Here is a 22966-nt window from a genome sequence, read left to right as displayed (position 1 = left end):
CCCAGGCTCTGGAGCCTGGGCTCAGGAGTTGTGGTGTAGGGGCTTAGTTGCCCCACGGCATGTGGAATCTTCCCAGACTGAGGATCTAACCCACGACCCCAGCTTTGGCAGGTGGATTCTTACCCACTGCACCAGCAGGGAAGTCCCAGCCTGCTTTTTTTAAGTCTAGTTGCATTTGTGTGTTCCCCGCCCCATCCCACCTTCCATTTCAAACGTGGCAGATGCTCAACATTAAAGGTTAGAAGACAGCGAGGTGCCCCGTGCCTTTGCCCAAGACACCGCCCCAGCCAGGCTAAGGCCTGCGCATGAGACATGGATCCAGGCCATCCGGCTTCCCCGCAGGCTCCCTAGAAACAGTGCCTGCGAGTCCCCAGGGGAGCCTTTCTTTAGAGGCCTGCAGCGGGCAGAGGGTCCCCTGGCACAGTGGCAGCATCCCCGTGGCCCCCAGAGCCTCTTCTCGGGGCTTTGCCTTCCATCCTTCCCTGCAGCCCTGCCACCAGCACAGCTTTGGGTTTTATGAAACAGCCTAGATCCTGATCATATCAGCTTTGTGTGTGGAAATTTTCTATCCTGGTTTCTATTTATTTTTTTAATGCCGGTCGCTGTTCAGCAAATGGCTTGCAACCCTCTGTCTGAAGAGCACTGTCTTAGAGCCTATCCCCAGAGGTTTGGTCGGCCTGGCTCCAAACGGGCCAGAAGGGAGCCAGGGTTCTTCCTTCTGCCTTGTCCCCACTCAGAGCCACCCCAGATGCAGCATCACCCCTAGCCCTCCACTGCAGGGGGTGCTGGGCCCTAACTCAGCCAGCGCAGGCTGAAGTGCGCCCTGCACTCTCCATCTCTGGGGCAGACCCTGCATCCGACCTCCCACCCACCCTGGCTGAGAGCTGTGTCTGATGGAGGCCTTCTCTCGGCCTTCAGAAAGTAGCCAGCTACCCACTCCACCCCAGAGCTGGTCATGGAGTAACTCTGGCTGCTTCTGGGAAGTTCTCGTGTGTCTTTAAACACCTTTGTCAAGTTTTGTTGTTTTTTTTTTGGCCATGCCTTGTGGCTCTCAGGATCTTAATTCCCCAACCAGGGATCAAACCCATGCCCCCCTGTAGTGGAAACATGGACTCCTCACCACTGGACCAGAAGGGATTTCCCTAGGGTTTTCCAACATCCTTGACTGGGGTTGTCCGCCGCCGCCCCCACCCCCCGCCCACTTTGTTTACTTTGTTGATTGATTGATTTTTAACTTTTTATTCTTTCTGAATTTTTTTTTAAAGTTTTGGCCCTGTTGTGTGACGTGCGGGCTTGTAGTTCCCCCATGAGGGACTGAACCTGGGCCCCAGCAGTGAAAGCGCCAAGTCCTAACCACTGGACCGCCAGGGAGTTCCCTCTAAATCTTATCTTTTGGACTTGTCAGCAATTTCATAAATTTAAAATGTCTCGTTATCAAAAGCAAACTGAAATGAATCTTTCTAATCACCAGTTTACATTTTTACGACTTGGCAGGTTCCGTTTAGTTTTGTCTGTTTGTGTGATTTTCTTTCCCCCTGCCCGAGGTCACATTAGTTTCCAGCCACACTGCTTCCTCCTGTCTCGAGTGTGCCCTGGCTGCTCCCCACTTCTCTGGGCCTGGGAAGCCTAGGGTCTCCACCTGGTGAGCTTCCCAGCACACGCCCCCCTCTCAGAGCTGCTGCCCATCTGCTCCTGGCAGCCTCGCCCTGCGAGGCCAGATGAGAGAGAGACTAGGTGGCTGTGTCGGCCCTGCCGGAGCACAGGGGACCCCCTGGGGTGGGAGGAGAGGGGGTTTCCCACTTGTGATGCCCACCCTGTGGCCCCCTACATCAGCTCCTGATGTTGCCGGGTCAGACTCGCAGGAGCACTGGTGCTGACGAAGTGGGTCCCCAGGTGGACAGAGAGCCGTCTCTTGTGGGAGTCAGGGCAGCCACGAGGACCAGGTGCTCGCTACGTGCTGGCGCCAACCCAGGTCCTTCCGGGTTTCACCCCTAGTACTCACAGCACCTCTTAGTCTCCCAGCAGCTCTGAGAGCCCAGGTATTGGCCCTGCAGGCCTCTGGGTCTGTGCCACTGCTCCACAGAATGAGTCAGGGGGATGCTGCTAGACAAGGCATAATTGCCTGAGGAAAACAGTGCAGCTAAGCCTGAAAAGTGAGCCAAAATGCCAATGAGAAACGCAAAGCTGTGAACTGAACAATAAAGACGACACTTCAGCAGGCCTGTCTTCTGCCGGTTCTCAGAGCTGTCCCTGCTGGCTGGTCACCAGGCCACTCCTTCCTGTCCCCTGGCTCTGGGCTGCTCTGGCCACCCTGAACAGGAGGAGGCCAGGCCTGCACCTTCCTCCCCCCGACCCCTGATCACACCCGTGGTCTTTGTCCCTTTGCCTGTCTCCTTGAGAGGCCGGGCTCCATCTGTCCCTCTCTCATCTCCGTATTCCCTCCACCACCCAGGGCCTTGGCGCAAAGTAGAGGCTCCTCCTTGCCTGGGTAAACAGAGGCTGAGTCAGACTGCACAGGCACACACAGCCGCGGGGAGCGCCCAGGACCACGCCAGCGCGCTCTGGGTGCTGGGAAAGCTTGGTTTCTTTAAGTCAGAGGACAGACGCTCTGGGCTCGGTGCTGGGGAGAGGAAGGGGCCCCCACGCCTCCCACAGCCACAGTCTAGACACAGACAAAGGAAGGCGTGGAGACCGCGGCAGCAGTGCTGGAGGAGATTCAAGAAGACCGCGTGGGCCAGGCCGGGGAGGAAGAGCTGCGGGAGGGTGCACGGACCCTGGGGGACGAGGCCTCGGACCTGGCCTGGGGCCGTCAGAAGGCAGGGTCCTGCTGTCCCCACAGGAGCCCCACGGGCAGCTGAGAACGCCGTGCTCGAGGGGCACCGTGTGAGAGAGGGGAGTCTTTAATCTCTCAGAGCCACCCCCAACTAGACACAGAACTTCAGATGTGACTTAGCAGAGGAAGAGCCAGGCCCTCATCACTCCAGGAGCATGTGCGCACCTCCCACCCACGTTAGAGACCCTCAGCGGGGCCAGGGGCTCACCAAGACCGCTCCCTTTTTGTCTTGCAGGGGATGAGCTGACCAAGATAGAGGACGAAGACGAGCAGGGCTGGTGCAAGGGGCGCTTGGACAGCGGGCAGGTCGGCTTGTACCCCGCGAATTACGTCGAGGCGATCCAGTGACGGGCCGGTGGGCTGGCTGGCGGAGGGACGGAGCGGAGGCCCAGCAGCTCTGTTAGCAGCGGCCCCTCCAGCCAGCCGTGCGGGCATCCACTCCTCTTCCTGCAAAAGATGATGGCTCCATTGCTCTTGGTTTCGTGGTGTCGCTTGAAGGCAGACAAGCTGATCACTTCACCTGGAACTCGGCCCCCTTGCCACAGTGCAGATGGAGAGAGCCGATCGCAGGAAGCTGCAGGACAACCGGAATCATCGCCCACCCCCACCCCCCGCCCTCTGTGTGTTGGCTTATCATGGATCCGTGTATTCTTGACCTTGTCTTTCCCCTTCTCCTCCACATTGATGGTAACGGTGGGCTCCACTAATCCTTGCTCCACTGACTCCCTCCCCTGACAAGTCCCATCGCCTGCTAAAACTTAAATGAACAAACTTACATGCCATTTTCTGAGTGAACACTTTGAGGTTTTTAATTTAAAGGCTGTGTACATTTACTTTTTTATATTCCCATTGCATTCATTTATACTTAAATTATGGCATAGGTCTATGTCCACCGGTAGTCTTGAGGCAGTATCTGTTTCCATGCTGTTCTGTTAATCACCTGTGCCACTGCCTGGGGCGAGAGCCTGCAGCCTGGACAGACCATGTTTGAGGCAAGAGATTGCAGTGGAAGATGGGAACATATGGTTGGGTTTCCATAGTGAATGCTCTCCACATTTGGGGTGTCCAAATGTGAGTTTTGCAAATAACCTTATGTAGTCCTCTCTAAAGTCGCCATATTCAAAATCTATTTTCACTCTATTTGTGCTTAAAACTTTGCTCTTGCAAATTAACAATTTTATCAGTGGTTTTTGAAAGGTTAAAATATAAGACTAACTTTTCAAGTGAATGCGTCTAGAGTTCAGATGCTCTGTATTAGACCGTCACGTCTTGGTGTATATCTGTATATACTATTTGATATTCAGAGAATCTAAAGAGCTCGTCTACTGTGTTCATGAGATTGAACGGCTTTTGACAGTGGCTTCAATTTGTAAACTGCTTGAAGACCATTCGGACATAGGCCTGGCTGGTCGGCTGGGCCCAGTGGAGCCTGCCGTAGGGAAGTCTGTTCTCACGGGCCAGCTGCGAGTCCAGCGCCCTCAGTCCAACTGGCCTTGGTCCTCTCTGTAGCAGAACACTGTATGAAACTCCCACGTCTTTGCAAGCAGCTGCAGATCTCACTGTCATCTGTGTTCCTCGTGAGCAAACAAAAGCTGGGTCTCACCCCACAGCACAAGGGTCTCTTCTGAGCACCCTGCGCCATCAGGGAGCAGACGGGCTGGGGCAGGGAGCTGCCCTGTAACCACGGGGCCGGCGAGGGAGGGAAAACCTTTGCTCTGTGTACCAGACATGGGCGAAATGGCTGCCGCCATCACAAGCTATGCATTTTACTCAGTGTTTCCAGTGAGCTTGATGTCTTGCTTGGAAAGTGGATGTGTGTCTGTCTGTCCTGAGGATGCGTGTCTGTCTGTCCTGGAAACTTACCAGCAGAATCCTCATTCCTTTGCTACAGATGTACCAAAAATTGTCAAGTCTTTTCAGTTTAGGAGTTTCTTTAAACATATAGAATTTTAGGAAAAAAAAATCAATAAACAGTTGATCTGGTGATTGTGACCATCTCTGTGCCACGCGTGTGCCTCCTGCTCACACCAGCTGGTGGACGTGTCTTCACTGGCGTCTGGAGCTGGACAAGACCCCAGCACAGGAGCACTGCCCAGGGTCCATGTCCCTGTTCCACCGTCCCTGCCAAGCTCAGGGCTGGGGAGTCGAGGCACCCGACCCCTCTGGGTGCTTCCCTCCCTCCAGCCTGCTTCTGTGTGTGGCCTTGGTGCCCCCAGCATGGGCAGCAGGCTGGCACTTCCCTCCCCCTCCCCGAGGCCCAGCAAGACCAGACCAGAGACCACTGACCGCCCCAGCTTCTTCGAAAACATGTCCTGAGCCCCTGCTGTGCATCGGGTCCACTTCACTGACATCATCTGCAAAGAACTGCCCAACTCCAAACACGCTGCAAGTGAGGTGGGCCCTGCTTTGCTTCTGAGGAGGCGCTGAGCCCATCGAGGCTGCCCGCTGCCCCCGGCAGTCACCAGCTTCCAGTTGCGGCCCCAGGCAGCCTCCGCGAGACAAGCGGGGTCCCAGTCCCACGGCCCGCGCTGGGCCGGCCAGTCCTGGGCACTCCGTTAGCTCATGTACTGCGGTGCCAGCCCACGGAGAGGCTGGAGTCCCCACTTTACAGAAGACACCCCGTCTGAAAACAAGTCCAGTGCCCTGCCCAAGGTCCTACGACAGAACCGTAGTTCAAACCTGCATCTGCAGGATTCTTGAGGGTGAGCCCGTTCTCGCTCCCTCCACCGGTGGATAAAGAACAGGGTGGCTGAGCAGGAGGAACCCTCAGGAGTCGGGGTGAAACCTCTTTTCTCTGCTTCCTGTGCCCCCCAGAGCTCCTGCAAGGAATCCTGAGGGGCCCTCGCTGCCTGCTGTCCTCTTCTGGCCCTCAGGGTCAGCTAGAAACCTTTGCCCACGCCTGGACCTTGTCCCCTCCAAGCCAGAGTGATGCCTGCCTCCCGGCTGGAGGCTTAAACTTGGGGTCACAGGCCACAAGTGCCTGGCACTGCATCCCCCGGCCCCAGTCAGGACCCCCTGGCATCCTTGGCCACCCCTCCTCACCCTCCATGCCGGGCCACCAGGTCCCCTTTGCCTCTGTCTTCCCCAGCCCCATTGCCACTGCCCCTTCTCCCCCCGAGACCACGGCTGCATCCACACCACCCCCAGGGGACCCTCAGCAGCCCACCCCAGTCCCCCCAGCGCATGGGCGGGGGGTGGTATTTCATCCTCTGCAAGCCCCCCTGGTCATGCTCAGAAGGCAAATGATCTCTGACCCAGTGACCCGGGTAGCTGCCCCCTGTGCCCCTCACCAGCCCTTTCCCCAGACACCTGCAGGAGGTCTGTGCCCCTCTCAGGGGTTTTCCCCTGCGCTGACTCTCTCTGGAGGGAGACAGAAGGGCGGGGCCACCGCCCTTAATGGACAGACTGGGGCTGCCCAGCGGGGAGGCTGAGGCTGGGACAGAAGCTGCTGAGGTCTGAGGTCTGAGGCTCATCCCCCGCCAGGCAGGGCCACTGCCAAGCACAGGGCCAGAGGATCCAGGCTGACCCCGCACTCCTGGGGGAAAGGGAGCTTCTCAGCCTGCTGCTGACGAATCAGCTACACACCAGGCCCTGTGCTGAGCATCACCCCCTGCAAAGGACCATAGAAACCTCCTCACGATGATGAGCCCCGTTTTATAGACCAGAGAGCTTGAGTGGCTTGCATCACAGCACACAGCAAACCAGGGGCAGACATGGGGTCTGAGCTCCAATGCCCGGCTCCAAAGGGCGCACTCGTTCTCTAGCTTGCTGGGCCACATTCCAGAGTTTCTGGGGCCCAGACTCTGCCTATCTAACAAGTCCCCAGGAGACGCTGACCCGGGCCATGCTCTGAGTAGGTCAGAGCTGCCTTAGGAACCTGCAGTTCCATGCGCTCCATGATTTGTTCAAACTACCAGCAGACGCTCCTAAGCCAGCTCTCGGCCACAGGAGCTGAGCCCTGGGGACCTAGCGATCAATCAGCCACAGACTGGGCCAAGGAGGCCGGGACAGATGGACAAAGAGAGCAGGGAGGGGACTTCCCTGGTGGTCCAGTGGTTAAGGATCTGCCTTGCAATGCAGCGGAAGCCGGTGTGACCCGTGGTTTAGGAACTAAGGGCTTCCCTGGTAGCTCAGCTGGTAAAGACTCCGCCTGCAATGCGGTCAGGAAGATCTGCTGGAGAAGGGCTAGGCTACCCACTCCAGTGTCCTGGCCTGGAGAATTCCAGGGACCGTATAGTCCATGGGGTCACAAAGAGTCAGACACGACTGAGCAACTTTCACTTTGGGGAATTAAGATCCCATATGCCGCAGGGCCACTAAGCGCGTGTACAACTGCTGAGCCCAAGAGCCACAGCTAGAGAGTCCGTGCACCCCAATGAAAGTTCCCCATGACGCAACTAAGGCCCAGAGCAGCCAAATAAACAGATAAGTAATCTTTTTTTTTTTAATGTTAAAAATTGTTCTAAAAAAGAGAGCGAGCCCAGGGAGCAAGGGACTTCAGGCCAGCACGACCTCCCGTCCCTGGCGAGGGGCAGGGAGGGCTCAGTGGCAGCCGGGTAGTGGAGAGAGGGGTGCCCCCAGGGTCGGACGGGCACCTTGTGTCCGCAGGCAAGTCCCTTTATATCTCTGAGCCTCAGTTTCCTCATCTGGAAAGTGGGGAAATGGTTCCCATCTTTTCTTTTTCATCATCATCTGGGGTCAACAGTGTGAACAAGCTCGTTAAAACACACAGATATAAGACACCACTTTATGAAAGTGGTCTCACCCCTCAATGCCATCCCAACTCAAGTGGATAATAACCGAATTACGCAGACCCCAGCTGGAGATGCTGGATCCTCCCCAACCAGACGCTGGGCATGAATGCTTCCTTCAAGCCATATATTCATTCATATATGAAACTGTATATAAGAAGGCTGGACTTCCCACACCAAAACCTGATAAAATATCTTTTTCTTCTCTGAAACTTAGTCTTACAAACATGAAAAGATGAAGCCAGTGGTCAAGAGCATACGACTGTAAGGTACTGTGAGGTCGTATTCCCTGCACTCGAACTTGACTCCGAATGTGGGACCTTAATTAGTTATATTACCTTGAGCAAAATACTTAATTTCTCTGAGCCTTGGTTTGCTCATCAATAAATGACAAGAGTATTTTGGGTTTTTTGGTCATTTAAAATGGCAATAGCAAACATTGGTATTTCAGTCTATGCCAGAACTTGTTCTAAACTCTTTGACATTTATTAACATTTAACACAGCAACACTCTGAACTATGTAATATTGTTATTCCTATTTCCATAGGTGAGGAACCTGAAGCACAGAGATGTTAGGTAACTCACCCAAGGTGTAACCGCTACCGCACGGCTAGCAAGGTTCAGACGTGGGTGGTGCAGTGCCGTCCCTGCCCACTAGGTCGCGCTGTTGGACTACGAGAGCGCCGGCCCCGGCGGGTGAGCGTGTGCCTGCCCCCAGGGCCGCTTACCTGCAGTTACCTACCAGGATGGGAGTCATGCCGAATCAGAGCCACCTGACCCGAGAGGCCCCGCTGTGTGCTCTGGACACCACGTTGTCACTGCTGGCGTCAAGCTCATTGGTTCAGGGACGGCTCCTTATCTTCTTTCTAGCCCCAGTGCTTGTGGAACTAAAGCGAAAAGAAATCAATCTTGAACCATCCAAAAAAACCCAGATTACACTGTTTTAGACTTCTTCTTCCACCCTCTGTGGGGAAGGCTAAGAAATGAATGAAGGAAGGAGCAGATGAACTGCATAAATAACATCATTCCCTGGGAATTTCCCAGGTGATAGCTCAGTTGGTAAAGAATCTGCCTGCAATGCGGGAGACCCCGGATTGATCCCTGGGTCAGGAAGATCTGCTGGAGAAGGGATAGGTTACCCACTCCAGTATTCTTGGGCTTCCCTTGCGGCTCAGCTGGTAAAGAATCTGCCTGCAGTGCGGGAGACCTGGGTTCGATCCTTGGGTTGGGAAGATCCCTTGGAGAAGGGTAAGGCTACCCACTCCAGTATTCTGGCCTGGAGCCAAGAGTCAGACACGAATGAGCGACTTTCACTTTCCAGTGGCTAAGATTCCGCATTCCCAATGCAGGGAGCCTGCATTCGAGCCCTGGTCAGGGAACCAGATCCCACATGCCGCAACCAAGAGTTTACAAGCTTCAACAAAGATCCAAGACCCCATGTGCCGCAACTAAGACCCAGCACAAACACATAAATAAATACTTTTTTAATTAAAGAAATAATAATAACATCACTCTCTGAGGAAAGGATAACTAACACCCTGGCTTGGTGAGCAGGCTATAGCCGTGACACGCAGTGCGGCAGCTGAAGGCCACAGAAACTCGAGGGCCTGGCCCAGAGGTCTGAGAACAGCCAGCCCTCAGCTCGTGGCGTTGGATCAACAAGGGGAAACCGACTGCAAGCGAACCATGTGCAGTTTATCAGCCTCTTCCCGGTCAAGATAGCCAGGCTGCTCCTGCCCCTCTATAACGTCTTCAAATAACAATGTGGTCATTGAAAAGGGAACAAAGGTTCAGATGAAAATCTGGAAACTAAGCAAAAGTATCCAGAAAAACATTAAAGTCCTAACATGCAGAGGTAATACTGCTGATATTCTGGTGCATTTTTTCTAGTCTTTTTTCTGTATGTACACACATGAACGTGTTTGTCCTTACCGTTAACGTGTGTGTGTTTTAGAGAATTGGGATCATACTCTGAATGTGGTTTGGTACCCTGCTTCATTCTTTTAATATTTGACCATGAGCGTTTCTCGTGTCCCTAAATATACTTTCACTAAAAACTTGTCTTGGGATCTTCCCCAATGGTTCAGCAGGTAAAGAACCCACTTGCAATGCTGGAGACACAGGAGACGTGAGTTCAATCCCTGGGTTGGGAAGATCCCCTGGAGGAGGAAGTGGCAACCCTCTCCAGTATTCTTGGCTGGAGAATTCCATGGACAGAGGAGCCTGGTGGGCTATGGTCCGTGTCTCACAAAGAGTCAGACAGGACTGAGTGACTAACACAAAAACATGTTTCACGGCTGCTTGATATTTCCTGTGTCGTCGTTCAGTCGCTCAGTCATGTCTGACTCTTTGCGACCCCATGGACTGCAGCACACCAGGTTTCCCTGTCCTTCATCATCTCCTGGAGCTTGCTCAAACTCATGTCCATTGAGTTGGTGATGCCATCCAGCCATCTCGTCCTCTGTCATCCCCTTCTCCTGCCTTCAATCTTTCCCAGCATCAGGATCTTTTCCAATGAGTCAGCTATTTGCTTCTGGTGGCCAAAATATTGGAGTTTCAGCTTCAGCATCAGTCCCTCCAATGAATATTCAGGGTTGATTTCCTTTAGGATTTAGGATTGACTGGTTGGATCTCCTTGAAGTCCAAAGGGCTCTCAAGAGTCTTCTTTCAGCACCACAGTTCGAAAGCATCCATTCTTCAGCTCCCAGTCGTCTTTATTTCATGTGTTATAAGTCCCATATTGCTGAGCACTTCTTTCCCATTTTTCCCCATTTTTTAAGGTATAATTCACACATAGTAAAATGCTCGCTGTTTAGTGTATAATTTGACAAATTCATATAGTCATGTAACCATCACCACAATCAAGATGTAGAACTGTCCCCTCACCCCTCAGATTTCTCCCTGCTCCACTATAATCAACCCCTCCTTGTATTTCCAGCCCCTGGAAACCACTAATCTGTTCTATTTTCATAGTTTTGACTTTTCCAGAATGTCATATGAATAGAATCATATAACATATAGCCTTTTGAGATTGTCTTATTTTTCACTTCACATAATTCATCTGAAATTCATCTACATGGTTACATGGATAAATACTTTATTTCTACTTACTGTGAGTAGTTTCCATTGAGTGAATGTACCATGGTTTGTTAGTTCAATTGAAGGATATTTGGCTGTTTCCCTAGTTTCTGATGATTACAAATAAATGTGTTATAAACGTTCATGTATAGGTTTTCAAGTGTAGGTTTTTGTGTAAACATAAGTTTCCATTTCACTTTTCAATTATTTTGTATAATATAGTAATGTTATAAATATTACAGTAACGAGGCTGTATATTGTCACCCTGCTTATTTAACTTATATGCAGAATACATCATGTGAAATGCTGGGCTGGATGAAGAACAACCTGGAATCAAGACTGATAGGAGAAATATTAATAACCTCAGATATGCAGATGACACCACCCTTATGGCAGAAAGTGAAGGACGAAAGAGCTTCTTGATGAAAGTGAAAGAGGAGAGTGAAAAACTTGGCTTAAAGCTTAAGATTTGAGGTGAGGTCGTCTGTCTGAGGTGCTACGAGGAGTTAGGATGTCAACTTTACCGCCAACAAAAAGGAAGCAGTGCTCTTTGAACCATGACACCCCATTATCAGAAATTCCATCAAAGAAATTAATTTTGGACTTCACTGAAAATGTATTTCCATCACCTAATAAAAAGCACAGTTGCCAAACCACTATTAAAAATGAAGGAAAGATTCATTGCTCTCAACAGGGCCATTTGATTTCAAGTCCCCTCAAAATGACTAAAAATAGATTGCCATCTGCAAATCAAAGTTCACCATTTAAATCTGCTGTGTCTGCTCTATCCTTTTACAACAAAGATAAGTGGTACCTCAATCCATTGGAGAGAAAGCTGATAAAAGAGAGTAGATCCATTGGTCTAAAAACTAATATTGAGGATAAATCGCATTCTTATATGACAGAAAAAATGCAAGGAAAACCAGTCTGCTCCAAGAAGATGAACAAAAAACCACAGAAGAGTTTGACTGCTAAGTATCAAGCAGGATATAAATGCATCAAGCCTGTATCAAAGAATTCTAAAAATTCCAAGCAGAACCAAGTGACCTATAAGCCAGCTGTGGAGAATAATTGTTACTCAGCTGAAAATAATCTGAATGCTCCTCGAGTTCTAAGCCAGAAGGTCAAACCACAAGCTACTCTTCAGGGTGGAGCAGCATTTTTTGTTAGTAGGAAAAAGCCCTCATTGAGAAAATCATCCCTGGAAGATAAGCCGTTACTGGGACTCACCCAGAAAAATAAATCCGAAGTTATTGAAGAGTCTGATGGAGAGACTGTCAATGAAAGAAGTTTTGAGAAAAGGCAGGCGCCAAAGTGTGTGTTAGTAGAAAAAGAACTGAACATTGAGCTGTTGAGTGAAAGAAGTAAAAGTGAAGAGAAATTAATAAAGGATGCATCAGAGTCATCCTGAGTCATCAGAGTCATTTCTTCAAGGGAGTGTAAAACTAATGAAAATAAGAGTTGTCCTTCAGAGGAGTCTTTCAGTGAGAACAAGGCAGTTTCTCCTGAGTCCATTGTCTATCCCATCTTCACTATGTGTTCAGTCAACACAAAAAGATCTCTAGTTGAAGAACAGTGTTCTGTGGGATCCGCCACATCTACTAACTTCTTAAAACAAATCAACGTACAGAAGAGTACTAATACGAAAGATTCAAACAAAGAAACAAAAGACCAGCTCATCGTTGAGGCAGGTCAGAAACATTTCGGAGCCACCATGTGTAAGTCCTGTGGCATGATCTACGCTGCTTCCAACTCTGAGGACGAACTGCAGCATGTTCAGCATCACCACCGATTTGTGGAGGGAATCAAATATACTGGCTGGAAAAAAGAACGTGTTGTAGCTGAGTTTTGGGATGGGAAAATTGTGTTGGTCCTGCCACGTGATCTGAGTTATGCTATCAGAAAGGTTGAAGATGTCCAGGAACTTGTTGATAATGAATTGGGCTTCCAGCAAGTTGTTCCCAAATATCCAAACAAAACCAAAACCTTGCTGTTTATCTCTGATGAAAAGAAAGTAGTTGGGTGTTTAATTGCAGAGCCCATCAAACAGGCCTTCCATGTCCTGTCTGAACCAACTGGCCCAGAAACCCCAAGCTCTAAAGAATGTCAGAGGGCTTGGCAATGTTCAGATGTACCAGAACCCGCAGTGTGTGGGATAAGTAGAATCTGGGTCTTCAGACTTTAAAGAAGAAAGCGCATTGCACAACGACTGGTAGACACGCTCAGGAATTGCTTCATGTTTGGCTGTTTTCTCAGGACTGATGAAATAGCATTTTCTGACCCAACACCAGATGGCAAGTTATTTGCAACCAAGTACTGCAACACACCTAATTTCCTTGTATACAATTTTAATAGTTGAAACCAATTTCAACTATAGAACAGTTATGCGTGAATGAGTTCTGACAAACTATTTAACAAATAGCAATTATCTAGGGATACAAAGAAAGGAAAAATCTTTAATGTATACTGACTAGCACTCTGAATCCTTAATTATGAAACTTTGTGGCTATAGCTGGAAAATTATTTCTCTTCTATGTAAGAACATTGGTTTTTCACAGAAATTTGACCAGTTATTTGTAAAGTACACTTTGAGGCCAGAATTACTTCATGCCTGATCAGAAAGTTTAAAGATAGCCAAATTTCCATCTCCATTTTTTAAAAGTAACTCCTGATTTCACACACAAAATTCTCATTTTATAGGTACTTGGCTGTAGCAACTCAGTTTAAGTATAGTTAAAGTATTTTGAATTTCCAATTTGTACCAGGGAAGGATGTAAGGAATAAGATTTCCATGTCTTTCTGTATAGAACAGAATTTATAGCTAAATATTTTTTATTTTAAAAATCATTATTCAGAAGGCACACTTCAGATTTAATTAAAATTAAACTTTGTAATTGCACTATTGTCATTTCATTAATTTTTGGTGTTTGTGCTACTTGTCTTTAGTGAACTTATTACTAGTGATTGGTGTCTAACAAAACGATACCCAGTTGGATTAGATGATTCATATGGTTAGATTTTAAATGTATACTAACAGAACCAAGGTTAATAAATATATCTAGGCTGATGGGCCACAGAACATGATGACTTTATGTAAATATACCTAAATAAGGATACATTTTTCTAATATAATTCATGGACACTTACTTTGAGAAATTCAGCTTTTTTTATTATTATAAAGTCATGTAGCTTCACTCTGGCAGTAAGACTCTAGGGAAGTAGTGTCCAGGTCGTAACTTTATAGAATCTGTTCCTCTCCATTCTTCTATTTGCCTTTAAGTTAATAGTTCTAAAATTTAAAAGTTTGGGTTCTAAAAAAGACTGTGAAAGTGTTAAAATGTGTGTAAATTTTCCAAACATTTTAATGCTAGTTTCTGTACTGCTGTATTTAAAAATTGTCTGAAATATTTTAAAACTTTTATTAACATTATTTTGCTCAATGACTTTATGATGAATCAATTAAAATTCTTTTCTGTAATAAAAAAAAAAAAAGCTTAACATTCAGAAAACTAAGATCATGGCATCCAGTTCCATCACTTCATGGCAAATAGATGGGGAAGCAATGGAAACAATGACAGACTTTATTTTCTTGGGCTCCAAAATCACTGCAGATGGTGACTGCAACCATGAAATTAAAAGAAGCTTACTCCTTGGAAGGAAAGTTATGACCAACCTAGACAGCATATTAAAAAGCAGAGACATTACTTTGCCAACAAAGGTCCATCTAGTCAAAGCCATGGTTTTTCCACTATGCATGTATGGATGTAACAGTTGGACTATAAAGAGAGCTGAGCACCGAAGAATTGATGCTTTTGAACTGTGGTGTTGGAGAAGACTCTTGAGAGCCCCTTGGACTGCAAGGAGATCAAACTAGTCAATCCTAAAGGAAATCAGTCCTGAATATTCATTGGAAGGACTGATGTGGAAGCTAAAACTCCAATACTTTGGCCACCTGATGTGAAGAACTGACTCATCTGAAAAGATCCTGATGCTGGGAAAGATTGAAGGCAGGAGGAGAAGGGGATGACAGAGGGTGAGATGGTTGGATGGCATCACCGACTCGATGGACATGAGTTTGAGTAAGCTCTGGGAGTTGGTGATGGACAGAGAGGCCTGGCATGCTACAGTCCATGGGGTCACAAAAATTCAGACACGACTGAGCAACTGAACTGAATGAGGATTTCAAATCTTTTAACCCATTAAAGGAGGTAATGGCATCAGCTTAAATTTCTATTTAAAAAAAAAAACAATCAAGGGGAATCACCTGGCAATCTATTGGTTGGGACTCTGTGCTTGCACTGAAGAGGGTGCAGGTTCTATCCCTGGGAACTAAGGATCTTGGGAACTAAAGTAAGCTGTGCAGTGTGGCCAAAAATAAGGACACTTGTGTGAATTTCCAAAAGTGTGAAATCAAGAAGGCCCCTACAGGGTCCTCCCGGGTACAAAAGCCCCTCTGTGTCCCCTGTTTCTTGTGAAAAACAGGTTTAGTTTCCCAGGACTTCCCTGAGTTCCAAAGACCAGATTCAAGCATCTATTCATTAAGGAGATGAGGGAATGCAGAAACAAAGAAGAAACAGTCAAAAAATTAACTCATCAATAAAGCAGAGACCGAGTTCCTCCTCACAACAATTATCATAACAATCTGATGCATATCTTTGAGTTGTTCTGCAGAAGCTAAGACCCGGGCCCTCTCACTCCAGGTGGAGGATGTCGATGGCATGCTGACCCCAAACTGGTTGGAAGGAGAAGGTTCCTGAAACATCACCCTGTTAACTCACCATCACCCGATCAGAAGGAAGCCCATGAGCTGAAACCCTCACCTCAATGTTGTCTTTAAAACCCATTCCCTTGTTGCTTTATGACATAGGGAACTTGCTCTGTGACAACCTAGAGGGGTGGGATGGGGTGGTAGGTGGGAAGGAGGTTCAAGAGGGAGGGAAGCATTTGTATACCTATGACTGATTCATGTTGACGTATGACAGAAACTAACATGATATTGTAAAGCCATGATCCTCCAATTAAAAATAAATGAGTTTATTAATTAAAAAACAAAAGTCCCTGAAAGCCATTGAAGAGTCAGGGTCTTTGAGCGTGAGCTGCCCATTCTCCTTGCTTGGTACCTGCAATAAAGGCTGTGCTTTCCTTCACCCAGTGTCAGTTTGCCATGGCAGGCAAGCAGACTAAAGTCACTTCAATAACAAGCGCACTGCCTGAGCATATAGAGGTTGGTGGAAATCAGATAAGGCTGCTCATGATTCCATGAAGTCATTTGCAAAAGTATCTGACCTGTACAGAAATGGCATGTCTAAGAGCTAGTGTTTGCTTTGTAAAGAAAAAATATGCTGCCTGCGATTCCAGTTCTACAAGGTTCAAGCCAGTACCCACTGCAGTCACCCACTGAGGGGAATTCAGAATGGAGAGAAGCAGAAAGCATGTGCTTTGGATACTGGCCCCTAGATAGTTAAGAAACACAACTAAGGAAAAATTTCAGAGACTGCGGATTCTTGTGTCTTCCCCAAAAGAGAAAAGTGCTAAAATCATTAATTTGAGATGTCTGTTATTTGTGATTTGCAGTGATCTTTAGATGTTCAATGACCACTTTTTCCAGGAAAAAAAAAAAAAGAAAACAAACATCATATATATCCAGGCTCCTCCCTTACCTCTTTGAAACAGTACCTCAAGGTAACGTGAGAGGTCTCCTGGGCTACTGTCCTCAGCACTGAACAAACGCCACTCACACCTCTTACGTTGTGTCTTTGTAAGTCAGCAATTTGTTCTCAGCACAAACTAAAGTCCACTGGGGCAAGGATAAGGTCTATGCTTATTCTTACTTTGTGACCCATCATATGACTGTCTAAGCATGTCTAGTTTTTCCTAGAGTGGCACTGGGCTTTCAGCAAGGTCCTGTTCAACTGAATAAACTAAATATTGGGTTGGCCAAAAAGCATGCATGCACACTCATTCATGTCCGACTCTGCAACCCCAGGGATTGAACCCGCATCTTTTGCGTCTCCTGCACTGAGCAGGCAGATTCTTTACCAACTGTGCCACCTGGGAAGTTGAAGTGTTAGTCACTCAGCCATGCCCAACTCTTTGTGAGCCCGTGGACTGTAGCCCACCAGTCTCCTCTGTCCATGGGATTCTCCAGGCAATAATACTGGAGTGCATAGCCATTCCCTTCTCCAGGGGATCTTCCTGACCCAGGGATCGAACCTACATCTCTTGTGTCTCCTGCAGTGAGCAGGCAGATTCTTTACCAACTGCACCACCTGGAAAGCCCCTGGCCAAAAAAATTGTTGGGGTTTTTCCGTAAGATGTTACCTGGCCACAGGCATACCAGGCTCTCTTCATAAAAGGTGGAGAGCAAGGACAGTACCCAGAAGGCAATGTGGACCTGCCTACTGACTGGGTCCTTCTATTTTTCTCAGATCGGAAGCAATGGATTTCTGCCTAGACTCTTGAGAGCAGGAGGGCTTCCTATTCTCTTCAGGATTTGGGATTACTGGATTTGGCTTCTACCCCTGGCAGCCGTGGCTCTTTGCCTGTAGCCCAAGGGAGACTGAATTTGATGCTTTTGCTTTCTTGGAGAGAAGGAAGCGGGTGGGCTTCTACCTTCACACACCAAAATTTGGATGCTTGCCCAACAAAGGGTTTCTTTTCATCTCTCTTGTCTCCATCTTTCTCGTGAAGAAAGACTTCTGATGGAGGTTTTATAGAAAAGAACTTGTGAATGAAGACAGTAAGCTCTCTCTGTTTCTGAGGCCCCTAGCTATTCTAAACTGACATGCTAGTCCATGCTTGGCCTCAAAGAATTCATTAAAAATTTAACTTATTTCCTTTTGCCCACTTGTATGGCAGCCACCTCTTTCCCCTGTTCTTCGCCAAAAGTGAAAGAGTTCTGTGTTCCATCTGTCTCGGGGAGGCATGTCTCTCTTTGGAATTCTGTTTGCTTGGTTGCTTTGCAACCCCAGTTCTCTGATGGGCTCAAGTTATGATTTTAAACGTTATCCAGCCGTTTCTCATTATTATGCTGAATCACATTCTTTGCAGCTTTCTACATTCTAAGCCTGTTCCACACCTCCTTACTGAATATATTCCATGTGTCAGGCTTTGTTTTAGGTGCTGGGGATAGAAAGATAGACACAATACATCTGATCTCAAAAACTTATATTCAGTTGAGAGGAGTATGACATATTATGGCATTAAGCAGATGAGAAAAAAACACTGATAGTATTTTTTTCCCTTTAGTCCTTTTATGCCTCAGTTAGTGTAGACACTGTCTACATTTCATTGTACATTTTTTTCTTCTCAGAGTAGACAATACCCTGAATCTGATACATAACTTGGTAAGAAGTTATTCTCATCAGAAAGGGTGTTCTGTGTAGGGTCAAACCAGGACCTAGAGACACAAAGTGCACAGCCTATTGCAATGTTGTTGTTGTTGTTTAGTCATTAAGTCGTGTCTGACTCTTTGTGACCCCATAGGCTGTAGCCCGCCAGGTTCACCGGTCCATGGGATTCTCCAGGTAAGAATCCTGGAGTGGGTTGCCATTCTCTCCTCCAGGAGATCTTCCCGACCCAGGGATGGAACCTGTCTCCTGCATTGACAGGCAGATTCTTTACCACTGAGACACCAGGGAAGTAATATTTTGCTTCAACACAAGGAAGAACTTTCAGTCAGAGCTGAAACTTACTGCAAAAGTAACTTACTGCTCTGGAAGGTGATATATTTCCCTTCCTTGGAATACTTCCAGCCCTTCAAGCTTCCAACTTCCCTGAGGGTATCTAACCAGACTGGCTGAGAGAACATGCCTCACGGCACCTCAAAAGCAGAAAGACAACGGCCCAAGTGTTTCCCTGGGTTCACTGGGAAGCTGCCTTCCTACACTGCCCAGCACTGATTCCCCAGCCCTCACCCCATGGTATGGAGGAGCAGCCCAGCTTCAGAGAAGTGATCTGACCAAGATCACAAAGCTGGAAGGGAGCTGGCTGAACTGGGCCTGGACTCTAAAACCTGTTATCCTTGTCCTGACCCGCGGGCTAGCGGCTCCAACCAACTAAGTCAAAGAGGCGCCCTTCTCCAAGCGTTTAAACCCTCCAGGCAGTCATGTCGGCCAAGGGTAGGAAAAAGCCGGCTCTCTTCTTGTCTGCTTTCATCATATCCCAGTAAGCATCTTTTGCCTCAGGAGAATTGTTATCTCTCACTGATTTACCCTGACACTGAATAATGAACTGGTTCAAAATCAGGAAGGGAGTACAACAAAGCTGGATATTGTCACTCTGCTTATTCAACTTACATGCAGAGTTCAGTTCAGTCACTTGTCGTGTCCGACTCTTTGTGACCCCATGTACTACAGCACGCCAGGCTTCCCTGTCCATCACCAACTCCTGGAGCTCGCTCAAACTCATGTCCATCGAGACGGTGATGCCAACCAACCATCTCATCCTCTGTCATCCCTTCTCCTCCTGCATTCAATCTTTCCCAGCATCAGGGTCTTTTCAAATGAGTCAGCTCTTTGCATGAGGTGGCCAAAGTATTGGAGTTTCAGCTTCAGCATCAGTCCTTCCAATGAATATTCAGGACTGATTTCCTTTAGGATTGACTAGTTTGATCTCCTTGCAGTCCAAGGGACTCTCAAGAGTCTTCTCCAACACCACAGTTCAAAAGCATCAATTCTTTGGGGCTCAGTTTTCTTTATAGTCCAACTCTTATATCTATACATGACTATAGATGCAGAGTATATCATGTGAAATGTCAGGCTGGATAAAGCACAAAGTGGAATCAAGATTGCCAGGAGAAATATGAATAACCTCAGATATGCAGCTGACACCACCCTTATGGCAGAAAGTGAAGAACGAAAGAGCCTCTTGACGAAAGTGAAAGAGGAGAGTGAAAAACTTGGCTTAAAACTCAACATTCAGAAAACTAAGATCATGGTACCTGGGCCCATCACTTCATGGCAAATAGATTGGGTAAAATGGAAAGTGACACACTATTTTCTTGGACTCCAAAATCACTGAGGATGGTGCCTGCAACCATAAAATTAAAAGACGCTTGCTCCTTGGAAGAAAAGCTGTGACAAACATAGACAGTGTATTAAAAAGGAGACATTACTTTGCCAACAAAGGTTCATCAAGTCAAAGCTATGGCTTTTCCAGTAGTCATGTATGGGTGTCGGAGTTGGACCATAAATAAGGCTGAACACTGAAGAATTGATGCTTTCAAACTGTGCTGTTGAAGAATAATTTTGAGGAGTCCCTTGGACAGCAAGGAGACCAAACCAGTCAATCCTAAAGGAAATCAACCCTGAATATTCATTGGAAGGACTGAAGCTGAAGTTCCAATACTTTGGCCACCTGATGAGAAGAGCTGACCCATTAGAAGACCCTGATGCTGGAAAAGACTGAAGGCAGGAGAAGGGGGCAGCAGAGGATGAGATGGTTGGATGGCATCACCCACTCAGTGGACATCAGTCTGAGCAAATTCCAGGAAAGCGTGAAGGACAGGGAAGCCTGGCCGTGCTGCAGTCCATGGGGTTGCAAAGAGTCCACGAGGTTGCAAAGAGTCCGACACGACTTAGCGACTGAACAATAACTGATATACCCAAACTGATACTTAAAGAAAACCAGTTTCGCCACAGGACGCTTCCCACCCAGGCCTCAGCTTTAGCTCAGGGCAAAAGAAATAAATATATTAAACGGCGGTTAGAGAAAACCCTGCCCTCGGGCATCGGGAAACGGAAGGGAGGCCCCTCGCCTCGCAAGTTTTCTCCTTTGCCACTTGGAGGGGGAGGTTCGGCCGACCGACTGGTGCCGAGGAATGAGTGCGTCATCCGAAGCAGTCCTGCTTCTGGCAGCCGTGAGCGCCGGCACAAACCAGACTCAGGTCCGCCTGCGTCAAGCCCCGCCCAGAGCCAAAGCCAGGTAGGGGCCTGGAGGCCCGCGAGCCTCCCTGCGCATGCGCATGACGCAGCGGGGCGGGGCTTGAGCGAGCAGCGCGTGCGCTACGGCGGTAGGCGGGGCCAGGGGCGGGGTCATCGATAGGCCGGGTCTGATCTTCCCGGGCAGCCCCGCCCCTCGGTCGGCGTCTACCCCCCGGAGGCGGGCAACCGCCACAGCTCTGCCCTTCCCGGTTGGCGGGGCCAGCTGCGCCCCGGTTCTTGGATGATCATGGGGGACCCCAGCAAGCAAGACATCCTGACCATCTTCAAGCGCCTCCGCTCGGTGCCCACCAACAAGGTAACGGCCGCCAGGAGTGTTCAGGCTCGCCTGGCATCACTGCGGGATCCCGCGGGCGGCCCCTACGGCGCCAGTGGCCGCGGCCGCGGGGAGGAGGAGCCGGCCCGGCCTGTGTGACACGTCGCACTGTGCGGCCGCAACGGCTGGGCCTGGCCTGGGTCCGGTCGGTGCGCTGCCCTCCCCGCTTCAGCACGGGAGGGGCGGGGGTGGGGGCGCACGCCAAGGCCCAAGGCTGGGCCGACACCTGGGAAGTCCTGGGGGCGGGAGGCGAGAGCATCTGGGGGTCCCAGGGGCGTACGGGGCCTGGGAGCTTACGGGGAGGCAGAGTGGGCTTTGAGGGAGCAGCAGGGTGGACGCTTGAGTTCCTGAGAGAACTGGGGGCGAGCTCTGGGACCTCAGAGAGGGCTGGAGGGGAGGGGGTCGTACACGGGGCTCCCGCGATTGGGGGCGGACCCCGCAGGCCACCTGTGACCCAGCCAGGAAGCATGCACCGGGTCAGAAACTCCAGCTGGTAGCGCTGGGCCCTGGGCAAGCTGAGCGTGCCCCCTCCCCACCTTCGAGCTCACCTCTGAGGCTCCCCAGAGATGCCAGTCGGAGGCTGGTTGGTGCCCTGTGTCCTGGGGTGGCAGCCTCAATCTCCGTGTCTCAGGAAGCTGCTAAGTAGTCGCTGCTAAGTGACTTGGCGCTCTTGACTCTTGCTAAGAAAGCCCGGCACAGACCCTTTCCCTTCCTTCCCTTTGGGTCTCCTTGGAGATTGGGGTTTTCCTTCTTTTCTTCATCTCAGGGGCCGTTTCCCACCCCCATGACTCTTAGCACTTTTTGCGACTGGCTAGAGATGGGATGACACATCAGGCTAAAGTGACACCCTCGGTGAGGATCACAGGTTGGCGTGGAACCTGGCCAGTGCAAAGGGCGGTCATGTCAGCATGGACTCTCCCCTCTTCTCCGTGAGCGTTCTGCCTGGCCCCCGCTGCCACCTCCAAAGTGAACAGCTGTTAACCAGCGCGGTCATGGGCCATGACACGACGGCACAGAAAGCCCCAGAGTTTTACAACATGTAGATGTCTTTCAGTCTAGGTGGAGGGGAGCCAGTATTTTTACAGCCTAAGAGAAGTACAGAAGGAAGCCGTTTATTGGTGGTAATATCTGACGAGTGTAAGAAAGAGCGGAGGAGAAAGTTTCCAGGAATTCTCCAGTGCCGACTTCTTTGCTGTTTTCTTGATTTTCAAATTTTCGTGACTCTGTTTATAAAGAGTGGTTGCTGTAAACTAGACGAGATAAGGATCTAGAGTTAGCAGAGTAGAAGCCATATATTTTTGTCTGCTTTATGTCAGAAACACAACATACGTTCTCATTGAATGAACTCATCGACAGGAAGGTGTCCCTTTTAAGTAAGAAGTCGGTGTCTTTATACCAAGAATGCTTCTGAAGGACATGTGTGGGCTTGGCTATAAATTGTTGTCCAGACACCGTGACTTCCTGTCACTTTGGGCAGATTACTTGACCGCTTTGTGCCTTATTTTCCTCATCTGAAAATGGGGCATGAGCCGGGTCTAATTCAGAGAGTTATTGTGAGGATTAAATGACAAAATCCAAGAAAAACACTTAGAGTAGTACCTGTATATACTGGCCATGGATACATATCAGCTATTTTTGTTATTATTATTTTAATTATGAACAACACACCTGTAAAAAAAATTTATATTCTGTAGTAGGGTTAATAAAAGCACTGAGCAAAAATAGTATGTGGTAGTGTTCCACACGGAGAAGGCAATGGCAATCCACTCCAGTACTCTTGCCTGGAAGATCCCATGGACAGAGGTGCCTGGTAGGCTGCAGTCCATGGGGTCGCAAAGAGTTGGAGACGACTGAGCGACTTCACTTTCACTTTTCACTTTCATGCATTGGAGAAGGAAATGGCAACCCACTCCAGTGTTCTTGCCTGGAGAATCCCAGGGATGGTGGAGCCTGGTGGGTTGCCGTCTATGGGGTCACATAGAGTCGGACACGACTGAAGCTACTTGGCAGCAGCAGCAGCACCAGTGTTCCACAGTATGGTGCTACA

General features: G+C 48.8%; 2 protein-coding genes and 1 pseudogene across 6 annotated transcripts in view; all 3 read left to right on the top strand.

Moving 5' to 3' along the window:
• PACSIN2 (protein kinase C and casein kinase substrate in neurons 2) overlaps window positions 1–4819 on the top strand; it is a 108902-nt gene extending 104083 nt beyond the window's left edge. For all 5 annotated transcript variants that reach the window (XM_020877006.2, XM_020877003.2, XM_070453459.1 and 2 more), the window contains one exon: window positions 3069–4819. In XM_020877006.2, the coding sequence (XP_020732665.2) occupies window positions 3069–3181 (113 nt within the window). In that variant the 3' untranslated portion in view covers window positions 3182–4819. The remainder of the gene's footprint in view (window positions 1–3068) is intronic.
• Window positions 4820–11138: 6319 nt separating this feature from the next.
• On the top strand, window positions 11139–13561 carry LOC110127009 (N-acetyltransferase ESCO2 pseudogene; annotated as a pseudogene).
• Window positions 13562–20724: 7163 nt separating this feature from the next.
• ARFGAP3 (ARF GTPase activating protein 3) overlaps window positions 20725–22966 on the top strand; it is a 51125-nt gene continuing 48883 nt past the window's right edge. Inside the window, exon 1 of the mRNA XM_020876893.2 lies at window positions 20725–20901. Within this exon, the coding sequence (XP_020732552.2) occupies window positions 20827–20901 (75 nt within the window). The 5' untranslated portion in view covers window positions 20725–20826. The remainder of the gene's footprint in view (window positions 20902–22966) is intronic.

Source organism: Odocoileus virginianus, chromosome 23 (genome assembly GCF_023699985.2).
Source record: "Odocoileus virginianus isolate 20LAN1187 ecotype Illinois chromosome 23, Ovbor_1.2, whole genome shotgun sequence".
Taxonomy (NCBI): Eukaryota; Metazoa; Chordata; class Mammalia; order Artiodactyla; family Cervidae; genus Odocoileus; species Odocoileus virginianus.
This window is presented reverse-complemented; position numbering and strand designations above follow the sequence as displayed.